Below are 13994 nucleotides of genomic sequence, written 5' to 3' on the forward strand. Positions count from 1 at the left end.
ACCCAGGGTGCAGACCAGGAAGCAGAACCCTGACCACCCAGGGTGCAGACCAGGAAGCAGAGTCCTAGTTTAACAGACCTCTCTGCAGCTTCTCTACTGTTACCCACTCTTTACTCCATCCAGACAGTGTCTTGCCCACGACCAAAATCTAATAAATTAGCAAAGATTCCCAAAGGAGGAAATCATGATAATTTAATTAAAATAAAAATAACTTCAATTGGGGAAAAAGTTAAACGATTAAATGTGGTCTGTTTAACATAAGATCGCTTTCCTCTAAAAGTCTGCTAGTTAATGACTTCCACATTCCAACCTCTCTCTACAGGGAACTAAAGGCCCAGTTCTGGTGATGTTTGGTACCAGGCTGGTCAGAGTAGATCAGAACCTGTTGAGAATCAGAGTTAGCAGCAGCCGACTGGTTCCAGATGACAGGAGTAGAGCCTGTACCTGCTGGTTCCCACTAAGGCCTCCAGAACTCCATCGCTAAAGATGTTGAACCTTGAAACTGATGCATTCCAGCAGCAGGAGATCCATCAGGTCCTGTCAGCAGAGACCTTGGAACTACTGGTCTAATTCTTTCATTCTGATCCTGTTATATCGTTGGTGGATCTGGTTTCTGGTTCTTCTGCTGCTCACAGAAACTCTGCTTCCTTTTCTGGGTTTGAACTGATGAGAAACAGGAAGTCAGATTTTAACTCCAGGCCCAGAGCAGGTTCTGAGCTTGGAGCTTGTCAAGCAGTAGGTGGTCCACTCAGGGATGATTGATCTTCCAGATTCGGGCTCAGAATCTAGAACCACAGGTTTCAGTTGTGGATGAGATTCATCCTGAGATGCTGAAGGTTCTGGAGATGGTGCCGTGTTTGTTCCAGACGGAGAGGCTGATGGGTTTCACACATCCTTCATGTGCTGGAGTGTTTGGACCGGGCAGCTGGTTCTGTTTCTAAAGCTGAGTAAAGAAGAAGCTAAAGTCCCAAAACACACAACCATGAGTGGTTCTGCAAAAACCTGTAGAACGTTGATGAAGATCAGCTTAGATGATTTCTATAAATCCTAGAAGGACGTTAGATCCTGAAACCCGTCCTGCTGCCGTCATCTCTGACCCACCAGAACTCCTTCTGTTCTGTCTTCTCCTCAGGGAGGTGTGGGAGCTGGATCCTCCAGAGGTGGTGAATTCAGTCCTGCAGTTTGCTGCCTGGGGAGTCACAGGCCAACAGCTGGTAAGGTCCCAACCACGGCTCTGCCTTAAGAACCAGCTGGACCACTTCCTGTGGGAAACCTGCTCCTTCACCTCAACGCTTTATATGAAATATTGATTATCATTAAACCTTCATAGGGCCCTCAGTGAAATACTTTAAAAATCTGAATTTACAGCCGATAGTTTTATTGGAATCCAGGCAGAGACCTTATTACCTTTGGAACATTAAAAAATATGGATATTTTGATGGTAGAAATGAATGTCAATGTAATAAGAAGAAACACCATCATGCCCGAATATATTAAGAAAAATAACAAAAGTGCTTCTAGAAGAAATTCATGAAAAAAAACTCTGAGAGTGACAGAAACACATTTATTTGGTCCAACATAACCTAAGAGGCATTAATGCTGATACTGGGACTGACAGTTTTTATTTTATAAACTTAAATATGATTGTTAACTAGAATGATTAACTTTTTAACTCTTTTTCTTTTTCCTATAAATAATTATATACTTAAAGCATCTCATTTTAGATTATTCGAATCATCAAAAAAATTGACATATTGTTTGATTAATGAAATAATCAATGAATGGAGCTCCAGTCCTGTTTAATCTTCTCATTTAGAAACACAGAGGTTGGTTTAGGCTCTGCTGCTGCGTCGATACAGTAAATTAGACTGTTATCACTGGGGTATCCATATAAGCTGGTATTTCTCATTAGCTGCAGATTAACGCCGTGTTTAATGACTTCAGTGAACATATAAAGTGCTGACTCATGCATCAGGCTGTCTATTGAAACAGCTGATGTAGAAGCTAATACATCTTGTATGTCAAAATGTAAATATGACTAAAATGTGTAATATACCTTTTAAGGCTTCGAGAAGCCGTTTTATAAATCCAATCTTCAATTGTTTATACTCCATTCATCCATCAGGATCCACAGAATGAAAGTAATCCATTTATAGTAAAAAATATTCCATGATGAGAAAATGGCCACATAACCTCCGGTTTTTGACATCAGAAAAGTTAGCTGGTCATAGCTAATGCTTAGCATCTTGCTAATATTTACTTCCTATTACTTAACTCAGTTGTTAGCCCGCGATGTTTGGTGTGGTTCTTTACATCTTCTTACCTACAAGACAAAAGTGTTGCATCTTTGTCTGACTCGGTTTCATTCAGGGACAGCCGCTGAAGTCTCCCAAGCGCTCCTTTCCTGTCAGCCAATGAGGCAGCGAGTAGAGCGATATTACGCCTCCTAGAGTCCTGCTGTTATTGGATGAGACCAAATGGGCTGTTGCGCTTTGTAGCCAATGAAATAAGGTTTCAAACAAGGCTAGACATGATATAGAACAAATGTAATACAATGAGAAATGGCTTTTCTCAAGCATGTCTTTATTACTGCTGTTAAAAAGAAAACTATTGTTTTCAAGAAGAAAAAAACATGTTTGAACTGCTGCAGCTTAGGCTGTGTTTTACTCACCCAATTTTCATTTATATATTCAGAAACTAGAAGGATTTAGCTTTCAAATAATGTATCACACGTGTAATTTGGGCTTACAGTTCCTCAGTTATTTGCTTTTCCATTTGGGTATGCAAAATATGAGAGAGTTACTTCAAAATGAGGGGGATGTTTAAAGATGTTCCATTTGTCCTCCTCTGACTTTAGATCTTAATAAAAAGAATAAAAATAAACTGCGAGTTTTAGTCTCTCCTTATTAAATAGCAGAGCTCAGTCTGTCTTAGAAGGCAGGACTTTCCTTCCAGACTGACAATGATTGTTTTATATTTTCGGCTACTTTAGATCGTCGGTGAAAAAGAAAATAATTGCAAATATAGGGAATAATATGTTGAGACTCCACAAGAGATTAGAATCTAAAGGATGGTGCAGTACAGTTTGTCTGAGTGGAGTTGCCATAGGATGATGTCATAAGAAGGGGCGGGGCCCCGAGCAGATCTGGTACCTACAGCGGTTCTTTAAGCTGATATCTCTTTTTCTTCCTTTATTTAGTTGATAAAAATGACACAACCATAACTTTTCTCATTTAAACAAAAATCGAACCTTTATTAACAAATCAAACAGGACATTGACATTGTTAAATGGAGAGTCCGGTCATTCAGGGAACAGATGGAGAGATTGACCGATTTAAAAAAAAAACATAATATAAAATATTGACGGGTCGATAAACGTATCACCTAAACAATTTGTGTCCGATAGAAAATGAAAATGTGACTCCAGGGCGTCTGTATAAAAGTACCGATGATTCTGGAAAGGCTCAGAGCTTCTGACAGGAAGTGGTTCTGCTTCTTCTCCATCCACCTTCATGTGATGACGGGATGTTATGCTGTGTTTTGGAGAATGACTTTGCTCTATATGTGCAGATCTACATCTTTGAAAACAACATCTATTATCGATCTCACGTGAAGAGCAACTCTCTGCGTCTGACGTCTTCAGGGAAGGAAGGAGTCATCTTCAATGGGATCGCCGACTGGCTCTACGAAGGTTCCTGCTCTGTTATCGCTCTGCTCTTTGAAGGTCGGGTTCAGATCCAAACCATAACTGAAGGCTTCTGTTGAACAGAGGAGATCCTGCAGACCCACGTGGCCCACTGGTGGTCCCCGGATGGGGAGCGGTTGGCTTTCCTGGTCCTCAACGACACTTTGGTCCCAAACATGGTTCTGGCCCGCTTTACTGGTGCAGCGTACCCCAAACAGAAGCAGTACCCCTACCCCAAGGTAACTATCCACGATAAACACTAAGCATCAACCTGTTTACATCAGATGTTCCTCTGACCAGCCTTCAGTGGGGGGCCGCTGACCCCGCCTCCACTGTTCAAATCAGCCAATCACAGCGCCCCTAAAGGCCAATGAAGAGAACAGAAACATCTGGAAGAAACATGACACTGACTTCTGCCCCCGCTCAGCCGGAAGACAAGATGGCCGCCCAGAAGACGTCCTCCATGTGACCTGAAGGGGGAAGCGGTTCCATGCAGCAACAGAACCGGGAGTCCAGTGGCGGTTCTGCAGAACCGGCTGCTTCCCTTATTTTGCTGGACCTGGATAAGACCCTTATTTCCTGCACCAAGGTCCTCCACACAGGTCAGAGGTCAAAGGTCAGGACCCTGGACCTGTCTCAGAGGGTCCAGATCTCTGTAGACCAGAGCTGAGAGTCCAACTGCTAAAGATTCGGTCCAAAATGGATCCAGAACTGCTAACCAAACACAGATCAAAGTCCAGACCTGAGGTTCTGACTGGGATCCTGTTTGGACCCTCAGAGATCAGCCGGAACCTCAGTGAGCTCTTGAAGGATGACCAGAACCGGCGGTTCCTACTTCGTCCCATAGCTTCCAGTATCAGATCCTTACTGGTCAGATGAGACGCCGCTGGTCAGAAAGCAGCTAGATGTTCGGTTCTGGAGGTCAAGTCCAGTTTAACTCAGCGATGCGCTGAGCAGAACCAGGACCAGAACCCTCCTGGGTCTATGGATCCAGGTTTCTGAATCAGTTCTGAAACCAGGTGTCTTAAATGTTCTGATCCGTTTTAAAAACCTGTCTTCTGTCCTGCAGGCGGGCCAACCCAACCCAACCGTCAAGCTGTTGGTAGTGAATATCTACGGACCGACCCACACGTTGGAGCTGATGCCGCCAGAGACGCTGAGGCTGCGGTGAGCTGACTCCGTTTTGTCAGAACCTTTAACCGGGCCGGTGCTGACTCACTCTGACCACTTTCTGCTTCTAGGGAACATTATGTGACGATGGTCAAATGGATCAGCAAGACCAGGACGGCGGTGAGGTGGCTGAACCGGGCCCAGAACGTCTCCATCCTTACCGTGTGCGACACCACCACCGGAGCTTGCGTGACGGTCCGTTCCAGAACATTCCATACCGGGTCACAGGATAGAACCTTCTCACTTCAACAGGACGGCTGACCCGAAACAGAAAGTGGAGCAGAACGGTTCGGAGTACCAATGGTTTCCTCCATTGGTACTTTAATAGAACCAGAACCAGAGTCCAGCCTGGTGGTCCAAACCAAACCAGGACCTCATGTCTTCGTTTGGTACCAGAACCATAAAGCAGAACCATCTAAGCGGTTCTACAGCGGGTTCTTTTCTTAAAGTTACAGAACCAGAGGTTCTAGAGCAGCAGGGTTCTATGTGATCTATTTCTAGTTCTAGGTTCAGCTCATTGGACTAAAGTCCAAGTATTTAGATCACAGTAGGATTATGGGTCACAGTGGCCTAGTCAAAGTCCAGACCTATATCAGTGTGGTTGGATGGTTCTCCATCCGTCCAGAACCTCAGTCTGCTGGAGATAAACCCAGAGACCCGCAGCCAGAGGAGGTTCTGCTGAGTTCTGACCCAGTCTGGGTTCAGATGGACCTAAACATGTTTAACTTGCCGTCAGTCCTGATGAAACATCTGGATCTACCAGCTTAGTTTTTCCTGTTGGTTCTGAACAGAACCAGTTCCTCCTGCTGGTTCTGATTGGTTCTAACGTTGGGTCTCTTCTTGTTTGCAGAGACATGAGGAAAGCTCCGATCTCTGGCTCTCCAAACAGGTGAACCTTCACCCCCTCACCATCATAATCATCATCATCCTCAGCTGAACTCCTGATCAGTAAACGTAGACCTAGGCTAACGTTAGTCCAGGCTGCTGCAGACTGGCTAACGTTAGCCCTGGAGAGCGAAAAACCATGAGAACATCGGAACCACCCAGCTGATGGATGTGGGTCATCCTTTCAGTGAATCCATGTTTCTTCTCAACAGAACCAGGAGCCCGTGTTCTCCAAAGACGGTGAGCGCTTCTTCCTGACCGTCCCGGTCAAACAGGGAGGACGGGGAGAGTTCCACCACATCGCCATGTTCACCACACAGGTGAGGCTCCGCCCACAGGAAGACCCTGCTGCCTCCATCAGACGTTACCACAGCAACAGCTCCCACCCTGACTGTCATTGAAAGGTCTCTACTGCTCCTGCCTGTTTCAGTTCAGAGCGGATCAGAACGAGGTCCGACATCTGACCTCCGGGAACTGGGAGGTGACCAGGATCATCGCCTACGACGAGAACACAGAGAACCTGTGAGTGTGGACTTCCAGATAGTTTCCGTTGGCGACCAGCCATCCAGGTGCCCCTAACAGACACCTGGGGAATAGGAGTCAGTATTATCGGAAGCTGGCTGGTTGAGCTCAGGCTTCTCCAAAGAAGGAAACCAGGAACCTGTAGGGAAACTGGTCAGCTGTGAGTTCTGTCTGACGGGGCTGACTCTGCTTATTTCCCCTCCAGGTATTTCCTGAGTACCGAGGGATCACCACGGAGACGGCAGCTTTACAGGTTCGGCTGTTTTGGTTCTGCTCCCAGTTTAGTAACCAGTCCAGCTGAGAACAGCCCGATGGTTGCTGGATGATCTTGTTTTGCTTGGTGTGATGAAGCTTCATTAAACCAACGGGTCAGAGTCTGTTAGTCTGGTGATAAAACTGAAGGATGATCGTGTTTAATTGGAGTAATTGTCACCCAGAAGCAGAACACCTCATCTAGACTAGAGCTGCATTTATCATCAGTCTGAATAGATCAAAGGCTGAATGTGTTTGTGGTTCCACCATTAAAGCCTCATATTTGACCTTTTCTGTCCTCAGCGTTAAAACTGTGGGTCTGTTCCCACGGAGATGTCTGACCTGTGAGCTCAGCAAAGCTCACTGTCTGTACTTCCATGCTGACATCAGCCCCTGCAAGCAGCATGTTCTGCTCCACTGTAAAGGTAGGCCTGCTTTGGACCTGGGGGGGAGTTAACTGGGGGCCACTGGTCCAACAGAGACCTGTCATCGATTCAGGTCAGACAGGAAGTCTGCGATTGGTTCAGGTCAGACAGGAAGTCTGTGATTGGTTCAGGTCAGACCTGTTCTTATCAAAAAGGAGGAAAGTGATTCACCTGATTTAGTTTTTTTCTCTAAACTTTTAACAAAGAAAATCTGAAATGATTTTATTTTAAGAAATAATAACTTGTATTAATTTGTGTGTCATAATCAGCAACCAGAAGTGTTAAGATATTTTAAATGGATGTTCTTCTGTGTTTAGGTCCAGGGGCTCCGACTGTGATCCTTCACAGCCTCAACAACTCAGGTAACTGGTTCAGATTAAAACTTTCAGCCAGAACCGAATCCTATTCAGCCATTACAATAAACTGCTTATTCCCTCCTGTGTTATCTACCCCACCAGTTTAGTGCTACTTCGTCCCAGTGGAATTTCCCATTGGGAACCTGCTAGCACTAAGATGCTAACTGGTTAGCAAGATGCTTCCCACAAACCGGCCACAACCAAACTTGCTTGCGAACCTTCCGCCAAAACAATCCCGCCCCCTTGATAATCGACCAATCACATTCACTTTATTCACTCGTATAAAGTCGGGCGCCACTCAGGAGAATTCAGAAATGCAACGGTTGGAACAGCCGCTTCCCTACGACTTTAAGCATTAATCTATATCTGCTTAGATGATTGATTTTAAAAGCACTTCTAAATAACTTTGGCTCCCCCCAGTGGACAGAAGCTGTATTGTTTTGCCAGAAGGAAGACAGCATTTCCCACAAGGAGCGAATAGTTTGGTAACATCCTGATCTCGGTTGCAGTTAAATTGAATTAAATTTCTGTTTCTAGGGGCTGTGAACGATGAATAACGATGAGGTGTTTATTGTGTAGCAATGTCATATTACGACATTAAAAATGGCCAACGTTTAACTTTGGTTTTGTACCATATTCTCGGACCACCACCATCCGCACCAACCCGTCCTCACCCAACTCCTGAGTTTAGAGCTGTGAAACAGAGAAACATAATGTTAACTTTGATAATTTCACAGCAAACATGTATCTATCCCAGCAGGAAGGAGTTGCATTGCCTGATTATCAGCCCTGCAGAGTTTACAGGAATGCAGAGTCTCTCAGGGAAACAGTCGCATCGATTTCCTTCTTTTTTATTTATTTATCTTATAACATTGTCCTGTCTGGCAATGTGGCAATAAGAATAATTGTCTTGATGCCAAAAAGAGCCCAACAGGTTTTACTTTCACCAGTGGAGCAGTACGGCTATCGCCATAGTGTTCCGCTTGACTTATACATGGAAATAGCTTTATTATAATTATGCAGGGAGTTTTAAAGATTATATGGACACTGCAATGTAGGTAGAGCAGGAAAGGAAAAACTGAAAAAAAGATGAAAGAGGAGATAAAAGGGAGATAATGGTAAAACATCTTCAGTCTGCTTCATCACCTGCAATGAGATGGAAAAAGAACAGAACAACCAACAGATATAGAGATACAATAAAGTATCACCTAGATGTTATCGCTGAAGTAGTATTATTTAGTCTGACATGTACTCTGTGGTAGCTGAAGATCAGAATATGGGCTTTCTGTGTGGAAGTGAATCTCTTAGTACCTGGAACCAAACACCTGTAGTTGATTGTGAGGGTGAACTACTGCATGTAAAGTTTATCCAAAAATGCTCAATAGTGGTTGTGAGGAGCCAAAGAGGCGCCCCCCCCCCCCCCCGAGGCGAGCGCCGGGGAAACCAAAGCCCCAGACACTTCGTCTGATGATTGCTGGACGCTGTCCTCTGAGGTGTTCCAGGGACGTCCCCTTGGGAGGACGCTGAGGGGACGACTCAGTACAAAACACAGTACATGATAACACAATGATGTTTGGTTTGTAACTGTTCCTCCGTCTGGAGAACTGGTACCTCTGATGATCTCCCCCTGAGGAAGATGAGGGCAGCTGCCTCATGGTGGAAGGAGGAAGCTGACACACAGGGGCTGATGATTGGTCTGAGCTGGCTGGTGTCTGAAGCAACCAATGAAGAAATCCAGCAGGAACATCATTTCCCCTTAGTGACGTAATCCCCACATGAACCCAGGAACTTCCTGAGGTTTAGCCTCAGCTGCCATCAGGTCTCTGATGACCGGGTCGGACCTCTGACGGTTCTGGTGACCGGGGTCTGATTGGATCCATTTTTTAGATCCGTTTTGAATTTTCTTCATAACTTCTAGAAACAGAAGAACTGGAGTTTTTTTCGTCCTTGTGTGGCGTCTTTTGTGCCCAGATGAATCTATCATCAGGGTTCTACTGAGAGACCCGTCGGGTCGGTCCTCTTTACATCGCTCTGACTTCTATCATCACTGCAGATTTCTACATCCTGGAGAACAACTCTGTGCTTAAGGCCATTCTGAAGTACAAAAGGATCCAGCTGATGGACTTCAGATCCGTCCCGGTCGAGCATTTTGGTGAGAATCTATTCCAGTTCTACAGACCTGCTGCCGTTGGTCCAGAGCGGTCCAGAAACGTGTTGTCTCTATCTTCACAGATCTACCTCTCCAGGTCGCCTATCCTCCGGACTTCTCAGAGTCCCGTCACTACGGACTCCTGCTGATGATGTAAGAACCAGAACCTGAGCCCACGCCGTTCTCCTTCCATTAGGAGCTGTAGAGGTGATAGAGGTTCTGCCTCTTAACGGAGAGCCGCTCCGGATCTGGATGGTTTTCTACAGTAACTTTGATCATAAAAAGATCAAAGGTCATTTCTGAAAAAGCTGGGATGTGATTGGTCGGTGCCTGAGAGTCCTGAGCCGCCTCTGGAGGTTCGCTTCAACTCACAGGATGTAGCAGAACATTAAGTTCAATGACGGGAATGTTAAGCTTTTTTAACCTGATTCTGGGTGGAAGTTAAATAAACAATAAATTAGCCTTTTTTTAACTATTAATCAGAATATTAAATCCAGTTTTTTTTACAAATTGAATTTCCGACACTGAATTTTTAAATGGTAAAAATTAATCTGCAAAACATTCGACTGCAAAAAATGTTCCTGCAAATGTGTCGACCTTTCGGAGAACTCAAGCCTAAGCAATCTCCACTCGATGCAGACGAGCAACTTCCAGCCAATAAAATGAGCTCATTTGGTCAAAGAATCTTCTGGATCAAACCAATGGCAGAGGGGGGTGCCGCACTGGCTGTGATCGGCTCGGTTATTTCACCCAGTCCCACTCTAATGTCTGTCTATTAGTAGCTACTTTTCTTGTAACACAAGAAGAAAAAGAAAAACTCCTCTTTCAGCTTCATTCAGCCGTGAACAAATCTACGTCCAACTGCTGTGTCACATGACTAAATGAGCTCATTTCATTGGCTATAAGCTGCTCGACTGCTTTGAGTGGAGATTGCTTTGGCTTCACTTCACCAAAAGGTCGACACATTTTTTACCAGATAAAAATTCAGTGTGAGGCAGAGGTCTTCAACCGGGGGTCCTTGACCCCTAGGGGGTCCATGGAGGTACTGCATGGAGGTTGCAAAAGTTTTTTATATTCCCTCCTGCTTTTTTTCCACTAATGGAAATGTCTTTAAATCCACATTAACATGAATCCAACAGACTGTAGTAAACAGATAAATGGAGGCAGAAGATGTCTTTCAGTCATCAATGCTCACATTCAGAGACACACAGGAGCTCTTTCAAGCTGGGCACCGTTTCATTCACAACACCTGTCCCATCAACCAGGAATCAGAAATACTTTAATAATCCCAGGGAGGGATTACTTTAGTTACATTACTCCATCTGTAATAGAGTGACTATAGGACCAGTTTAATAGAACACTATCTAATACTATATAAATAATCAGGGGGTCCCCGCTCCATCTGGCCATCAGTTTGGGGCCCTTGGCCTGGAAAACCTTGAAGGCCCCTGATGTAAGGAATTCAATTTTTCAAAAAATTCCATGTTTAAAATTTGGTGCTAATAAAAGGCAGATTCCAGTGCTGCTGTTTTTCTTCCATATAGAAACCACTGGATTATGGAGGACCAGCTCTGCCATATTTAACAATGAATAGAGAAATAAATAAATGCTTAGTAAATAAAATAGCATAACATTAATTGCCCCCCAAAAAAACAATTAACCAATAAATGTAGGTAGAAATGAAATTCTACAGTGAGACATAAATGTATATATCTCTTTTAATTATCTTCTTTGTTTATTTGCCTTTGTAATAATTACCTGATCTATTTATTGTCTGTTATAATCTTCACCTTTATTTATTCAGTCAGTCACAGTCACAACCAAGATGGCTACCTACCACCAAGCTGTGGCGAGCTGACTGCTCATTTATTTGTTTATTGTATTTTTGGGGGTAATTATCCTCCATGCTGGACTGGATGTGGACCGTAAAGGTCAGCGGATCCAGAACCATCGTCACTGAGTTCTGATGAAGATTAACTGATTGGTTTATTTATCAGGATTTAATGAAAACATTTAAGGTTTGATTTTTACATCAACTTTTAGCTGAAAACCTGCTGAAAGGAACAAACGAGCCTCATCAGGCGATAAATGACGGTTTATTGGTCGAGTTTCAGGCCGACTGGATGGAGAGAGAAAGGAACTGGGTCGGACCTTCGGACCTTCGGACTCTAACAGTCTCATTTCAGACAGGAGGATAAAGCCGCCTCTCTAACAGGAAGTGTCATGTCCTCTGGGTGCAGTGACGGCGCCCCCGGTGGTCAGTCTGTGAGTGACCGGTTCTCCCTGGGCTGGGACTCGGTGCTGGTCAGCTCCGACAGCGTCATCGTGGCCCGTTTGGACGGCCGGGGCAGCGGCTTCCAGGGTCAGAGGATCCTGCATGAGGTCCACCAGAGGCTGGGGACCGTGGACGTCCAGGACCAGCTGGCTGCAGTGGAGTGAGTCCATCAGATGTTCTCCATCATCACTGCTGATCAGAACAGGACCCAAAAACACATCAGCTCATCTTCATTCACCTCATTCTGCTCTTCCTTCTGTCTGAAGGTCCGGTTGGGTTCTGTTTCTCAGAGCTCAGCTCCAAATGCATTTTATTATAAACAGATAAAGTTAAACATCCTGCAGCTTCTTGTTAACCAGAAACTAAAACCTGGACCGGCGCGGTCCTGGTCCAGTTCAGGGGTAGTGATGATCTCCACCGTGTGTTTCCTCCAGATACATGATGAACTTTCCCTACATCGATCGGACCCGGATAGCCGTGTTCGGAAAGGTGAGAACACCAGAGAGGGTGGCTTCTGTCGGCCCTGTGAGGCTGGTTCTGCTGGGTTCTGTCGGCCCTGTGAGGCTGGTTCTGGTGGGTTTTAAAGATGTCTGCCATCCTGTTCAGGGTTACGGAGCCTACCTGGCGCTGATGATGCTGAAGTCCACAGACGGCCTGTTTAAATGCGCCTGCGCCATGTCGCCGGTAACGGACTGGAAGCTCTACGGTGAGGAACCGCTTCAGCTGGAGCCCAGAGATCTTAGGTCATCCTCAGGGGGCTCAGGAAGTGAGGTTGACAAAAGTATTGATTCTCTGAACGTATTGAGACTCTGAAAGTATCGATACACTGAAAGTATCGATACCATGAAAGTATCGGTACCCTGAAAGTATCGATCCTCCGAAAGTATCGATATTCTGAACGTATCGATACTTTGAAAGTAACGGTACCCTGCCACACCTAGATTTTTCATTTATCATCTTGCTCCTCCGATATTCTAACAGTAGCTTTAGCAGTTAGCAGCTGTAGAGCAAACAGGATTGTTAGGAACCGACAGGATGGGAAGAGATCAGCAATAATCTGAAGGCAGCTTCTCAGGCCTTCAGAGCCGTGGTCTCCAACCTGCTCCTCAGGGACCTGCAGCTTCCTGCTGGACTGGAACAGTGACTAACAGTCTGCTGCTGCTCTGAGCTCAAACAGGGGAGCAGAGAGACACTAGAACATGCAAGGAGGAGGTCCCTGAGGAGCAGGAGGTCACTGAGGAGCAGGAGGTCCCTGAGGAGCTTTAGAGTTTCTCCTTAAATGCAAAATCCCAGATGACCCCAGATCAACCAAAGATGATGTCACGATGTGGTTAAGTTTAGATGAGAGGCGCTCCATCAGCCTGGAGGTCATCAGAGACGTTCCAGAGGAGGTTTCAGAGTAAGGAGAGGTGAGGAGGAGGATGGAGCTCCTGGTTCCTCAGCAGCTCCTCCTCCTGATGACTCTAACATCTCTGCCTCAGAGGACGTTCATATTCAGTGTTTAGATCTTCCTCCATAAAGCAGGAGGTCTCCTCCTTCCTGTGGATCTGATTCTCCATCCTTGTCTTCTGCAGCGTCGGCGTTCTCCGAGCGGTACCTGGGCGTGCCGTTCCGGGACGACACCAGGTACCAGGTGAGTTTCCTCTCCGTTCTGCTGCTGCGTTTGAAGCTTCTGCTGAGGTTCATGAGCAGGTTGTGTGGATCTCTGCAGGGGTCCAGTTTGCTGCAGAACGTCCAGGCCCTCAGGGAGCAGACGCTGATGCTGGTCCACGCCACAGCAGATGGTGAGATGAAGGATGATCTGCTACTGCTCCATCCTGAGGAGAGGACTTCTCCCACTTGTTTTTTCTCTTTCAGCCAACATCCACTTCCAGCACAGCGCTGAGCTGGTCAAGAACCTGGTGAAGGTTGGAGCCAACTACTCCATGCAGGTAAGACGTCCCGCTGCAGCAGGAGCTCCTGTCACCTCCAGGAACCTCCATCCTGCTGGCTCTCATGGCGCCGTTAGCTTCACAGCTTTCATTATGAAGCTCCTCACAGAACCAGCAGGGCTGGACCAGTTGGTGGCGCCCAGGAGTCTAGTTCACCATCAGGAAGCTAGGTCTGGGTAGACGCCACCCTTTAGGGTGGACATGAACTCTGACCCCTGGCCATCAGGGGCCTCATTTATAAAGAAAACTGAACTAGAGGCTCGAACCACGAAGCAAACCAAACATACTGGGATTCCTCACAGTCTATCCAGTTTAACCAGTTCACTACAATGGATCAGTGGAAC

At 45.7% G+C, this 13994-nt stretch overlaps 1 protein-coding gene across 1 annotated transcript in view; it reads left to right on the forward strand.

The window, feature by feature from the left end:
• The window catches only part of dpp10 (dipeptidyl-peptidase 10 (inactive)), a 63248-nt gene that overhangs the window by 45570 nt on the left and 3684 nt on the right, over positions 1-13994 (forward strand). The window contains exons 6-24 of the mRNA XM_015396535.1: positions 1133-1214; positions 3571-3691; positions 3770-3924; positions 4755-4852; positions 4927-5050; positions 5706-5744; positions 5953-6060; positions 6171-6262; positions 6468-6515; positions 6818-6939; positions 7257-7301; positions 9349-9447; positions 9528-9597; positions 11685-11879; positions 12154-12208; positions 12326-12425; positions 13294-13352; positions 13431-13503; positions 13577-13650. Coding sequence (XP_015252021.1) covers positions 1133-1214; positions 3571-3691; positions 3770-3924; positions 4755-4852; positions 4927-5050; positions 5706-5744; positions 5953-6060; positions 6171-6262; positions 6468-6515; positions 6818-6939; positions 7257-7301; positions 9349-9447; positions 9528-9597; positions 11685-11879; positions 12154-12208; positions 12326-12425; positions 13294-13352; positions 13431-13503; positions 13577-13650 — 1759 coding nt within the window. The remainder of the gene's footprint in view (positions 1-1132; positions 1215-3570; positions 3692-3769; positions 3925-4754; positions 4853-4926; positions 5051-5705; positions 5745-5952; positions 6061-6170; positions 6263-6467; positions 6516-6817; positions 6940-7256; positions 7302-9348; positions 9448-9527; positions 9598-11684; positions 11880-12153; positions 12209-12325; positions 12426-13293; positions 13353-13430; positions 13504-13576; positions 13651-13994) is intronic.

This window comes from Cyprinodon variegatus, unplaced genomic scaffold (assembly GCF_000732505.1).
Source record: "Cyprinodon variegatus isolate N-32 unplaced genomic scaffold, C_variegatus-1.0 Scaffold804, whole genome shotgun sequence".
Lineage (NCBI taxonomy): Eukaryota > Metazoa > Chordata > Actinopteri > Cyprinodontiformes > Cyprinodontidae > Cyprinodon > Cyprinodon variegatus.